Source organism: Sitophilus oryzae, unplaced genomic scaffold (assembly GCF_002938485.1).
Source record: "Sitophilus oryzae breed Bouriz unplaced genomic scaffold, Soryzae_2.0 scaffold_1494_pilon_pilon, whole genome shotgun sequence".
NCBI classification, from domain to species: domain Eukaryota; kingdom Metazoa; phylum Arthropoda; class Insecta; order Coleoptera; family Curculionidae; genus Sitophilus; species Sitophilus oryzae.
In genome coordinates this window covers 3,652,849-3,667,611 of record NW_022146163.1, presented here as the reverse complement: position 1 = coordinate 3,667,611, position 14,763 = coordinate 3,652,849, and the positions used below count along the sequence as shown (strand labels likewise).

The 14,763-nt window shown below is 31.9% G+C and overlaps 1 protein-coding gene across 1 annotated transcript in view; it reads left to right on the top strand.

The window, feature by feature from the left end:
* Nucleotides 1-14,349, top strand: part of LOC115877516 (protein 60A) — a 31,163-nt gene extending 16,814 nt beyond the window's left edge. Inside the window, exons 5-7 of the mRNA XM_030893727.1 lie at nucleotides 4,951-5,121; nucleotides 9,764-9,837; nucleotides 12,372-14,349. Coding sequence (XP_030749587.1) covers nucleotides 4,951-5,121; nucleotides 9,764-9,837; nucleotides 12,372-12,632 — 506 coding nt within the window. The 3' untranslated portion in view covers nucleotides 12,633-14,349. The remainder of the gene's footprint in view (nucleotides 1-4,950; nucleotides 5,122-9,763; nucleotides 9,838-12,371) is intronic.
* The last annotated feature ends 414 nt before the right edge of the window (nucleotides 14,350-14,763 follow it).

Genomic DNA, 14,763 nt, shown 5'->3' with positions numbered 1-14,763 from the left:
AGGATTTATTGACGTATTCAATTGTTTTCGGTCACTTCCTGTTTCACCGGAAATGGCTACAACTTTTGATTTTTAAATGGCACCCTCCGTATTTTTTTACTTTATTCGATAGAAAATGACACTCTGAATCGAATGACATATCATATGTCAACTTATTTTGACATATTCGCTCGAAACAAATTGTATTTTAAATTTTAAACTAGAGTGCCATGGCTGTGTTAAAAACACTAATTTTTAAGTAAGGAGCCTTGGAAAAATAGATTTGATCGTCTAATGTTTTTAGTGTCTTGTCCTGGCCGGTTAAAAGATGCTCAAATCGTATTTTTAATCATATCTCAATTTTTTTAAATGGAACGAGTGTGACTCATTAGCATATTTGGAAAAAGCATTTTTTTACGAATAATTTGATACCATACACTTGGTATTTCGAGTCAAATTGTCGTTATGAACCGCATGTTACAATTTTAAATAAACCATAAGCGGAAATGTCAAAAGTTGGCATATGATATGTCATTCTATTCACAGTGTCATTTTCTATCGAATAAAGTAAAAAATACGGAGAGTTCCATTTAAAAACTAAAAGTTGTAGTCATTTCCGGTGAAACCGGAAGTGACCGAAAACAATTAAATATGTCAATCAATCCTAATTTATGTCATATACTAACATATCAAATCTCGTTGTTTTATCTGAAAACATATAGAAGTTATAGGGGTGAGCCACTTTTGAGACGCACCCGTTATCCACAGGCGTCCCACCGGAAATTACTTGAAATTAAGCAATTTTGAGAATAATTTAAGAAACGTAGTTTTTAGTTGAACACCCTGTATACCATTAAGCGTTTACAATAATATATTAAACATTATTTAATGATAAAACAAATGTGAAGTTGTAGAAAACACCTGGATTTACATAATTTAGTGCTTATTGGTATTTGTGAAGTCATCTTAATTAAAATACTGTCGAATTCAGGTGTTCGTTATTATTGTTTATATCAAGAAATACACCTGCAGAGAGAATATCGAAAATTAATATTATTTCATTTGATTAGCATATTATTACAAATTCATATTTTTGCAAAAATATAAAGTTTGGCCATTTCACTAGTAAAAGTAGCAAAATAAGTGTTCGGCATTTAACTTTTTATGTAAAACTGGCTAGGTATTTTTATACAAATGAAAAAGGAAATTAAAGATAAAGGATTATACGTTATCCGTATTGTAGCACATTTTTACACAACTTCTTTATTTTTAAGATTTTGATGGTCAAACATCAGCAAAATATTCCTTATGTTTGGACTAAATTTTCTCAAAAATAAAGACATAATTTAAAATTCCGTTACAATACGGAAATGGATTGAAGTTTTGTGATTACAGCGATATATAATTTATATGGTTTTGTAACAAATTGCTCGCCAGGTTATTTCAAATGCTTAACTTAATCAAGCCTTAATCAAAGCACGTGTTTTTAGAATTTTGTGTATGGCTCATAGACTTAAAATAAAACATAGACTACACTATTTACATCTCAACGCGGACAAACAATCTTTTTTGTACACATGTTTACTTCTGGGTACAGTCGACCGAGCCTTCCTCATCCAGCCTATGTTGTCACGTCTTTAATATTATCAATATTTTTTTTCTTGTTATACACATATATTGAGATGTTAATACTACATTTTAATAAAGTAGGTTTTAATATTCCATAGATGTATTAAATAGTCCTTATACTACTAAATTATAAATCGGATACTGTTTAAAAAGGATAAGTTCTTTACAATATGACAACACCGATTAGAGGCGAGGGAGCCTATTCATTCATATTACCTTGTAGTACGCGTCGCACGTGTCCGGTAAAGCTTTGTTGCCGCTATGTCCCCGGCTGTATTAACGCATTTTCTTAGCTTGTAGTCCTTAAGTGTTTATTTTATTTTCTTTTTCTGTTCAAGAACTATAAAATATGGTTCGCCAGTGCCAAATTTGTAAGAAATTTGACTTAAATAATCCATTTAAGTCTTGAAACGACTTTCGACCGGTAGGCAACTCTCAATTTACCTATTGGGTCAGTGGCGTTGTTGTAGAAAGGCGCTTATTTAGATAATATTTTAGTAAAATGTAAAATCTGAATGTTTTCTCTTACATTACATTATTTACTTACTTACATTGTAACAAAATCATAATAATTATGATTATAACCCTGTTAATAATTAATAATGTTTTTATTAAAAATATATTCCGGTTTATTCTAAAATTACCTTCAGAATCTAAAACAATATACAAGAATTTGAAAATGATATTACATTATGAAACAATATTTTTTAATATACCGGGTCGTCTCAAAAGTGGCTCACCCCCTATAACTTTTTTATTTTTTCAGATAAAAAAAACAGATTTGTATGTTAGTAGATATATGACATAAATTAGGATTTATTGACGTATTCAATTGTGTTTGGTCTCTTCCTGTTTCACCGAAATGATTACATCTTTTGATTTTTAAAGGCACCCTCGGTATATTGCTACTTTATTCGATAAAAAATGACACTCTGAATAGAATGACGTATCATATGTCAACTTTTGACATTGTCGCTTAAAAACTAATCGTATTTTAAATTTCAATCCAGGATGCCATAGTGTTGTTAAAAACACTAAGTTTTAATCAAGGAGCCTTGGAAAAATAGTTTTGATCGTCTAATGGGTTTTGTGTCTTGTCTAGGCCGGTTAAAAGATGTACAAATCGTATTTTTAATCATAGATATGTCAATTTTTTTAAATGGAACAAGGGTGACTCATTAGCATATTTGGAAAAAGCATTTTTTTTATGATTATATTGATACCACACACTTGGTATTTCGAGTCAAATTGTCGTTATGAACCGCGTGTTACAATTACAATTAAACCATATGCAAAAATGTCAAATGTTGACATATGATATGTCATTCTATTCAGAGTGTCATTTTCTATCGAATAAAGTAGAAATATACGGAGGGTGCCGTTTAAAAATTAAAAGTTATAGTCATTTCCGGTGAAAGAGGAAGTGACCAAAAACAATTCAATGCGTCAATCAATCCTAATTAATGTCATATACTAATATACTAAATCTTTTTTTTATTTGAAAATATAAAAAAATTATGGGGATGAGCCACTTTTGGGACGCACCCGGTATAATAAAGACAGTACCAAGTTAAATAAATGTAGTTTTTATTTTATCCACTTCCTATCACCTTCTTTGCTTTAATGGAACAGATTTATGTTTTCTCTAATTTACGTAATAAGACTAACCAGAAAAAAAATTACAACAATCATATATTTTTTTCTCCCCCTGTCGCCGATTCTATTATATCTGTGGAATAGATCCTGTTTTGATTAATATTAGAGGTTGTAAATGTTTGACTAAAATCTTTGAATAAGAAGACTAAGGAAGGAGTATATCAAAAATCTTAGGTACACCGCGATGGGCCTCAAATATGGCCGACTTAAATTCCGGTTTATCAGTGTCTTTCTAATTTTATTTAAAAAATGTAAAACTATGATGTAGGGTAGACGTGGGGTAGACTCAATAATTTGTTGTTTTATTTTGCGTTGTGAATAAATGTTGGTAGTTATTAAAATTGTTATAAAAATATATAATTCTAATAAAAATAGATAAGTTATAATAAGTATTTATTAACACAAACATCCGATACGCTACTGAAGCAGGTAAGTCAAATTAACGTATCTAAATTCTTTGACATCTAATCTTTGACAAGTAATAAATAAAAGCTAAAATGCAAGAAAAATATATAATTTAGTTAATTTAAGTGAATTTCATAAATGATCGGTTTACTACACGTATGTATATTATATAGTCACTTACTAGAGCGAAAAGTTGTTCCATTATTTCCCCATTTTCCCCACAAAATCTGCATTCGCCGTTGTTTCTCAGTTTCAGCCTACTGAGGTGTTCGTTGAGGAGACAGTGTCCTGTTAGAAACCCCGTGACAATCCGAAGATTGTTTTTACTTAAATCAAGGAAAACCTTTGATTTTTCTCGGTCATAAGTTCTAAGGAACTTTTTCGTTTTTCTACCTTTATATAGCTATCAGTAGTAGAATAAATAATAAATAACATAAAATAAGCTCCATAAAGACTGACAAATCCACAAAATTTAAAATCAAATTCAAATGTGTCAAATGAATCGTCAAACAGAACTGTCAGGGATCCCCACCCTAGAGAGCTTTTATGGTGCCTTTTCCGCCCACCATGCATGAATACATGGATAGCATTATGCTCCTTCCTTAGTCTTCTTATTCAAAGACTAAAATGAATAATTTATTATTAATTTCAAAAATTACGCAATTTCGATTATAAAATTTCTTCTATAATGTGTATTTTATTATTTTTATCCTTTTTGGATTCTAAGACGTTTTTTCTAAACTTTTATTTAAAAAAAAACCTGTCCTAAATCTTAATAAAATATAAAAAAAATTAAATCCGATATATTTTTAATTTAATTATAGCTTCATTAAAATAAAAAAATTACCCGGCTATGATACGGCGAGTTCAGGTGTACTTGAGAAACGAAAAACAGTGTTGTGTTTCGCGTCAGAGTCGTCAGGGAACGACCGTTACGACAGACACAACCTATCTATCACTCGTGTTGCACTCGTTATAATCTAAAACAATAACACAACAATAACAAGACATTGTCTGACCGCATGTTCCAGCTATTTATGAATGAGATGCTCAGTCTATATTTTATTTTAAGTCTATGGTATGGCTTAACACGACAGGATCGGACTAACCCTTAGGTAGATTTCTGAACCATAACATATATATCCTTGCGCCACACCCGCTATACCCGACCCCTGAGAGCAACCCGAACAGTCTTAATAATAAATTATTAGAATTGGTTGTTTTGTATGTATTTATATTTATATTTTTTTTAGTTTTTTTTATATTTATATCTACTTTTAGGTCATGAAGTCAGACCCGAAGATATAGGTTTAGTTACTGTGAGAGGAGAAGACACAACTCAACCTTTCATGGTAGCTTTTCTTAAAGCTTCCACTAATGTGAAACCAAGGACTAGAAGAGAACTTAGGACAAGAGTGAAGAAATCTGATATAACCAACTTTTATCAACGAAGTAAGTAGGATAATTATTGATTCTCAGAATTAAGATATTTCTAGTACATCTTCTCTATTTTAATATGTTCTATGTTCTATTAGTCTAAGAGCTAGCAACATTTTCGAGAAAGTATTTTAAGAAAGTTGGCTCTTTGATATATCTTTTACTATGCTTTCCGACTACAAACCGAGGATTCAGAATTCGAGACCGGGGCAGGGTAAAAATTTTTTTATTTTATTTTCGTTTATCCCTTACGCTCCCGAAGCCTAAAATTTGATCCACTCCAAAATATACTGGAGAAACGACTATCCAAGTACTCGGGACTATAAAGTAAATTTATTGAAAACTACTCAAGGTCATTCTGGGGGATTTCAAGGTCATTCACAATTGTGCAGTTCGGGAGTGAAAATAAGTGTTCACAATTGTGACTTAAACATTTTATTCCGAAACGAAAAGCAAAAAACTCATTTATTATGAAACTTTAAAAAGCAATTTTTGTTTTTCGTAAAACAAAGATAAACATTACATTTTTCACACGTTGATTTCGCCGTCATTGATTGGCCACTGTTGGTAGCCATCGTATCTTTTATCGTTACAAGGCATGGTTGCTGGGTATTTTTTCTTCTTGGGTGGTGACTCATCACTCATTTCCTCTTTTTCTGTATCAATATCAGAGGCTGGATGCTCTTGAGGACCAGAAGCAATTAAATATTCCCCTAAAGATAGTCTAAATTCAAGCAGATCCATAGACTTTTTTTGTCCTTTGCTATCTTCTTTGTATTCCATCCAGGAATTAACAATTGCCATGTCAAACAGGTGAAGAATCACTTTTAATGTCCATTTCCTTGTCTTGAAAAAAGAACGATAGTACTCAATCATTTGATCACATACGTCAACACCACCCATTTTCTGGTTGTACATACCAACAACTTTGGGACACGGGACTTCCACATGTTTTTTCTCACTCTTATCCCATCTGCTAACTACTCCTTGTGGCTCAAATCCAAAGGCTGTAGATATCATGAGAACAGATTTATTGTCCATCCATTTTGTCACGCTAACTTTTCCATCGTTTCTAACTAATTCCTGTGAGTTTCCTCTTTTAAATTCTTTGTCTTTCAGAAAATTACATTTCTTCAATCTATTTGGCATGATGGTTCCGGTGCCATAAATTTCCAAAGAAATCAGCCTGTCAAACAAAGATTCAGTCGAAAAATATCGGTCAAAAAGAAGATAACTCTCTTTTGGTAGTGTCTGAGATAGGTGCAGGATAACCGAGGGACCAAGACCCAGGTCTTTGTTTTGGAAAGGCGTCAGTTTACCTTGATAAATTTCAAAGTCAAGAATTTTTCCTTCAGATGTTGTGAGAACAAAATTTTTAAGACCCACTGGTCTAGGTTTATTCCTCACATACTGTCTCACTGGACACCTTCCTAAGAATGGAATCATTTGTTCGTCAATTGAATACGAGGATCTAGGTTTCCTCTCCAGTAATCTACAACGGTTTCGAATCATGTCTATCATGGGTTGAAACTTCCATAGTCTATTCTCCTTTTGAATATCACCTGGAACTCTCAGAACATCCACAACGTGAAAATTAACTCTCAAAAGGTAAAACATATCACGCGGCATCACATCACTCACTAATTTAAATTTGAATTTACTGTTCCAATACATATGAATTCTAGGAAAGTGGACGCATCCCATGATGGCATGTAAACCAAAAAATTTTTTGATGTCACTATCAGAAACTGCTAAAACTCTTCCAGTTTTCTGTAAATAGTATTGAGATGTACATTTGGCGCCCAATGAGAAAAAATCGGCCCCCAAATAGTTTTGAAAATAGTGCCATGGACTCTGGGGACTGTTGGTACTATTAACTACCAATGGATCTTCTTTACTGGAAAATAAGCTCGGCTTCCACCCAGACTCAAGATACGCAAGAGGAACGTCGTCTTCGGAATCAGTCTCTTCTTCGTCGCTGGACTGTGTAGCCTGAGGAACAGCTATTTCCTCTTCCAAGACCTCGGTAACAGTTTCTTCTTCATCGGATTCCATCTCAACCTCCGAATCAATACTATCTAAGAGATCATACAAGGCATCTGGATCGTTTTCTAGTTTTTTTAATTCGATTTTACCTGAAATAGAAATGAGTTATGATAACACTCACAATTGTGAATATAAGGTTTCAATCCCCTCATGCACAATTGTGATATGCCAACAAAAACCTAACCTAGAACCGAATTGAAATCCAAAACCCACCCTACGATATGACAAGGGGATACTCCAATCTGTTTAAGTCAAACATCATGAGTTAAATACATTGAATCAATTGTTTTTTTGATAAAAATAAAATACTTACGTTTAGAAGTCATGGCGGCACAAAACGTAAATAAACAAATGGCAAAAACGCATGTCCACTGATCAATCAGCTGAAATTCCCGTTGGCGCACAATTTGTACTGACCTTCACGATTGTACGATACAGGAGCCGATTCAACCAGGCTTAATTTTCGCCTTTATGTAGCATGTAAATAAGGAGCTACAATTGTTACCACTGGGAGCGTAAGGGTTATATTCTGATAGTAAAGTATTAAATATTTGTTTTTTTTTAATCACCAGAATTGTTTAATACTTTACTATCAGAATATAAACGAAAATAAAATAAAAAAGTTTCTACCCTGCCCCGGTCTCGAACTCTGACTCCTAACTTGTTGGGCGGAACCACTACGCGCTCAGCTATGGAAAGTCGGTCGGTTTGTATTCAATACTAGGATTTAAGTGACTAATAAAATTATAGGATCTTCTTTCAGTGCGCAGTGGAGAACGCAACGTTTACCGGCAGCCAGACGGGTCGCATGCTGTTCCAGAGAGCATAGTAAACGATATATTAAAGAGCGAATTCTTAATTTAAGAATTTTCCTAAAAAGAGCTTTCTTAAAATACTGATTTTCGTGACGTTGCTAGCTCTCGTACTATATAGTTGTCTGCCTTTGGGTGTTGATTTCGTCGATATAACGCCACAGGGGGGAGTAATTTCTCCACCGTAAATACCGTAATTCATTAGTCATGATGGTATACTGCTGGAACTCGACAGAGAGGGGTCAAGTGCTTATGCTGATGAACTTACAGTAGTAGTTAACGGTTTTTAACTGCCTGTAATGTGTTAAATTATAGAGACAAGCTTTAATAAAATAGCCAAATGTTCCAAGAAATGTGGAGTAAATGTCAAACCAGGGAAAACTAAGGTAATGTTATTTACCATCAAAACTAAAATGCCTGTTTTCGCGCCACCAAGACTCAACGGTACTATTATCCATGGCCAAGTATTTAGCTACAATTCTTGATCCGAAACTAAACTGACCAATGAACGTAGAAGAAAGAATAAAAGAAGGCCTACGTTGCTCTCTACACGTGTAAAGAACGATAGATAAGAAGTGGACACTCCAACCGGGTATGGCTAAATGGATATACTGCGACCAATCCTCACATATGGATCCCTAGTATGGTGGCCAGCTTTGGAGAAGACAACCTATACCAAACTTGGAGAGATACGGAGGAGCGCGTGCGTGTGCATTGTAGAATGTAGAATGAGTGGGAGGGGGGTTAATCACCGCGACCTTACAGATCTATTGTGCTATTGTGTCCCCCTTACTTGAGTTATAACTAATCATACAGTCCCAGGGCCCTGACAAAAGCCTGTATCTAGACGGTTTTACAGAGGTGCGTGTGCAATACTGGAGCATTAACATCGACGCCCAGAGATGCTTTAAACATGCTCCTCCAGTACTTCCTTACATTAGATCTTCATAAAAATAATAATATATATCTGAAAAATATGGATATGATAAAAAAATCTGACCCCTAGTGACCCCAGTCAGGCTCAGAGAAACTGGTTGCTGGACGGAGAAATCCTATGATCAAAGCAGTACTCTTGAAAGATTACCGAAGGATATTATTGCTGGACTATCAGATTATTTGACACCTAGGTTGGAACTTGGCAAGAACTCCAACCAGAAAGGATTGGGAGACTAACAAACTATTGAAGAAATTCGACATTGCGCTATTTACTGATGGATCCAAGATGGATTCAGGCGTAAGTGCTGGAGTTTTCTCTGTATAATATTTGATAAAGCGATGTGACCATGTGTGTGGTGAGCACCCTGTATAATATTTGATAAAATATTGTAAATATTTAAATGCGTGAAAGATTTTCTAAAAAATGAGTAGCAACATAAATTTATGATGAAAAAAATGTATTGATGCTGAAAAGTATTTATACCTAATTATTTTTCGATCTGCCAATGTACTTTTTGATATAAAATTGTAATCATTTCAAAAACGACTAAATTGAGGTTATATGACATTATTGAAACTAAAAGAATTTCGAACTTCCATTGTCTTTATTTATTTTAATTAACACAACGTTTCGGTCAGAATGATTATTATCGTTATTAAGTGTAAACTGGCATTAGTAGTAATATGACATTATGTATAATTTTATGTAGAATTCAAAAATCAGAACATACAGAGCGTGTTCTATTTAAAATAAGTAAATTAAAAAATATTTTAAAAATAAAGTACTTACCTCCTGGAAATAACACCTTAACTTGAAACATTCAAATTTGTATCACTAATATTTTTTTTTATTTCAATTGCAGGTATAGAACAGGATACAAGAAGTACGTGTAAAATCAACACACTGTATATTAGCTTTAAGGATCTCAAATGGCAGGTAATAATGTACTTTTAATGTATTTATATTTTTAACACATCTTGCGTTCAAAAGAGCCTAAAGATGCTCTTTAGATGCTTTTTTCTTAGTACTATGAAATCTTTCAAAAGTTGTATTTTGAATATAAATGGTTTTATTAAATAAAAAACGCCATTTTCTCTATTATTTTTATTAAGCCTAGTATTTAAGATTGTTTCGATCGTAATCTAAATTCATAGTGTGAAACATTAAATAATACTTTTTTTTATATACAGGGTTGTTCACCACATACGACACGGAATATTGTAGCTAAACGATTAGATTTTTGCAAATTGTAAGGTTTGGGTTCGTTGAAGGACTATTAGAGCTACAATTTAAAAATATTTTTACAAGATACAGAGTGTCCCAAATAAATAAAAAATATCAAAGTCGTATTTTTTTAAATGGAATACCCTGTATATTATTACATTTTTAATTTCTACGATTAAAATAAAGGTAAATTTAATTAAGGTTTATTGCACTTAAACCTTACCGTTTTTGAAATATTTTCAATTTTGTGAAATTGCAGTATAAATTTTAAGGCTTCATTTCTCCGAGGGTATCAAAGTTTTTAATACTAAATATTTACTGAAGTTTATTTATTGATCAGTTATTGTGTTGCAATAATAAAGAATTTACTCCCTTATACAGAGTGTCTAAATATTTATTTTAATTAATTATTAGCTTTAAACGGCAATAACTTGTTTAATTTAAATAGAACATCCTGTATATTTTATAAGAATCAGATGCACAATTTAATTGACTATCAAATTGTATTATACCATTTTTTACCTATCTCTTCAAGTTTCCGTAGAAAATGCATTTTCTTGTAATTTAGAACTCATTTATCAATATACCCATGGAATACTGACATTTTAAATTATTTTTAAAGATGTACCAAATTTTTAACGAGTACAGATACTAATATTGTCGATATAGTTCGTTTATTTCATTAAAAAATAAAAAAACTGTTTAAATGTTTGTTAAAGAGGACCAATTAATATGATTCCAGTATTCAAACTACATTAATTGACTGTTTGCGTTGATCAATAAAAATTGCTTCAAATACTAAAAAACTGAATTATGTATGTGTATTAGACAGTGCGGTAAAAAACTAACACCTTAAAAATGTTATTACATTATTTGACAAATGCTTATTTATAACAACAGAGACGTTCATTTACATAACTTATTATTATATTCATTTCTGATTCAAATCCACATTTATTTAGAATAATTTATTAACGAACACAATTAAGTATGTAATTAATTATTATTTGGGCGGAAATAATGGTGGTATATTTAATTAAAGGTATACTCTTTTATAAAGATTTAAATAGTTTTCTTTTTGCATACAAATGGGCTAGTAATATTATCGTTTTACTGAAAACGATGATATTACTAGACTGTACATTTTGTACATTTGTTGTTTTAAAAACAATCTAAAATGTCAATATTCCATGGGTATATTGATAAATGAGGTCTAAATTATAAGAAAATGCATTTTCTATGAAAACTTGAAGGAATAGGTAAAAAGTGGTATAATACAATTTGATAGACAATTAAATTGTGCATCTGATTCTCATAAAATATACAGGGTGTTCCATTTAGATTAAACAAGTTATTGCCGTTTAAAGCTAGTAATTATTTAAAATAATTTTTTAGACACTCTGTATAAGGTAGTATAATTTTTATTAATGCAACACAATAACTGATCAATAAATAAACTTCAGTAAATATTTAGTATTAAAAACTTTGATACCCTCGGGGAAATGAAGCCTTAAAATTTATACTGCAATTTCACAAAATTGAAAATTTTCAAATTTTTTTCAAAAACGGTAAGGTTTAAGTGTAATAAACCTTAATCAAATTTGCCTTTATTTTAATCGTAGAAACTAAAAATGCAATAATATACAGGGTGTTTCATTTAATAAAATACAACTTTGATATTTTTTATTTATTTGGGACACTCTGTATCTTGCAAAAATATTTTTAAATTGTAGCTCTAATAGTCCTTCAACGAACTCAAAACTTACAATTTGTAAAAATCTAATCGTTTGGCTACAATACTCCGTGTCCATGTATGTGGTGAACAACCCTGTATAATATGTATATATAATTGGGCTAAAACTAATAGGGAACATTCATTCTAATTCAGTCTTTGGAGGCTCGTGCACTGTCTCAAGAATGACTATCCATACTTTAAAATAATCTGAGTTTTTCACATTTTTACACTATTTTTTCCCGAAAAAAATTACCCCCTCTCTCCTCCACGTGAGATTTAGTGAGTTTCGGCTTGACTCCCTCTCCTCCATGAATCCCTCTCTCACGTAGTTAATGGACATCTCCTTATTTACATTCGCCTTTTTAAAATCTGTCGAAATTTAATCCACTTTTAAAATTCTTAAAATCCCACTTCTGACACAATTTTTACTCATTATCAGCATTATTTATTCGCTCCTAATTTAAGACGGCTTTAATATTTATGTTCTAATATGTAATTATGGTAATTTCAGGACTGGATCATAGCTCCTGAAGGATACGCAGCCTACTTTTGTCACGGAGAGTGCAATTTCCCGCTGAACGCTCACATGAACGCCTCCAACCACGCGATCGTCCAGACTTTGGTCCACCTGATGACACCTACCAAATTCCCGAAATCCTGTTGCGCACCTACAAAATTATCACCCATTTCGGTGCTGTACTTCTTGGACGATCACAACGTTGTCCTAAAGAAATATAGGCAGATGGTGGTGAAAACTTGTGGCTGTCGATAAGTCTTAACTGTATACAATTGCAGGTGTTCTTATTTATAGTACCATTTGATCAAATCCAGACAGTAGTGTCAGTATTTTTATGATTAATATTTTCAGCGATTTTAAATACTTATAGATTTTTTTTATTTTTTTTTCTGATATAACTTCTCATTTTAGTAATTTCGACGGTAATTCGTTGATGATTTATTTTTTAATTGTAACACAATATTTTGTTTATTTTTATTCTCATTATTCTGCTTTCAAAAGACTTTATTCTCTAACATTATACTTTATAACGAAAAAAATACATAAAGAATTTTTTCTCTAACACTTTATAGTTATTTTACATTTATCTAATGTTATACAGGGTGGTCCGAATTGTATTTGGGAAACTTCGGCACCATATTCTTCAGATAATAATAAGCAAACAAGTTTGTATAAATGTATGTCGTAAAATGTTTAGTTTCGGAGATACAGGGTGTAGAAGTTTCATTTTTATTTCGTTTTTTCGAAATAATTTCGGAACTAACGTCAAAATTTGGAGGAAAATTTGTGTCTGGGTGCTTTTTGGCATGAGAAAATGAGGTGATAGTGGCATAAAAATCGAATTTTTCATGTCAAAAATTATCCAGACATTTTCATCCAAATGGACGTACGTTACTTTAATTCGGACCACTCTGTATACGATGAATACATAGATAAGTGTTAAAAACTGAAATTTTCATTAAATTGGTGATCATTTTTTGATCATATGGTACCTATTTCAAAAATTGATATTCCCAATATAGTGAGAGAAAAGAATATATTAAAAAATATATTAAATATAACAAATTTTAAGGAAAACATCCATAGGAAAAATAGCATACCATATACCATGTAACCGAATAAAAACCGCGTCACGCTCCTAGTAGAGATGACATTTCTGTTCGCGCTTTATTACCTCTATAACTAAAATTCTTGACAGTGGCAGATCAGATTTTTGAAGTTATTGTTATAATGATAATAAAGCAAGTAGATGTTAGATGTTGGTTAGATATAAATGTACTTATTTGATTTATAGAGTTTTAAAGTTTAAAAAACAATTTAAAAACGGGCAAATCAATTATGACTCATCATGATTATCTGTCACTGATCTTGTCAATATAGATCGTTCTGATATGTTATTCCTACGCCCATTATGATGCCATTTTTATTGGTTTGCATTTTATTTTATTGTAAATAATCATCCGAATGTAGTACAACCGATTTTATTTGTATCTCTAAATCTCTAATATAGTAGACAAAAATGAACAAATTATATATGACAAATGATAGGTACACATATTACGTACAATCAGTGATGGGCGGTGGGTAAATACCCAATGAAGTATAATGGGTATAATAAACAAGTTTGGGTATATACCTAGAAGGTGTAGGGTATATAACCATTGAGGGTATATTTTGCCGGGAAACCCTCCTATAAAATTCGATTATTCACCTAACCTAAATCGAACTGCCTGTGTTGTGCTGTATTTTCGATACAATTAAGGCTATTATCGTTGCTATTAGGCTATTGTACAGTCTTTGAGGGGCAAGAGAAGTAAGGTAACAAAATTTTTTGTTAAAATTTGTGATATAACGTCAAATTTACAAGTCAACCATACTTGAGTATACCGGGTGCGTCTCAAAAGTGGCTTACCCCTATAACTTTTTTATTTTTTTAGTTAAAAAAACGAGATTTGGTATGTTAGTATATGACATAAATTAGGACTGATTGACGTATTCAATTGTTTTCGGTCACTTTCTGTTTCACCGGAAATGACTACAACTTTTGATTTTTAAACGGAACCTTCGGTATTTTTTTACTTTATTCGATAGAAAATAACACTCTGAATAGAATGACATATCATATGTCAACTTTTGACATTTTCGCATATAGTTTATTTAAAATTATAACTTGCGGTTCGTAACGAAAATTTGACTCGAAATACCAAGTGTGTGGTATCAAATTATCCGTAAAAAATGCTTATTCCAAATATGCTAATGAGCCACCCGCGTTCCGTTTGAAAAAAATGAGATATGATTAAAAATACGATTTGAGCATTTTCTAACTGGCCATGACAAGACACCAAAAACATTAGACGATCAAATCTATTTTCCAAGGCTCCTTGAT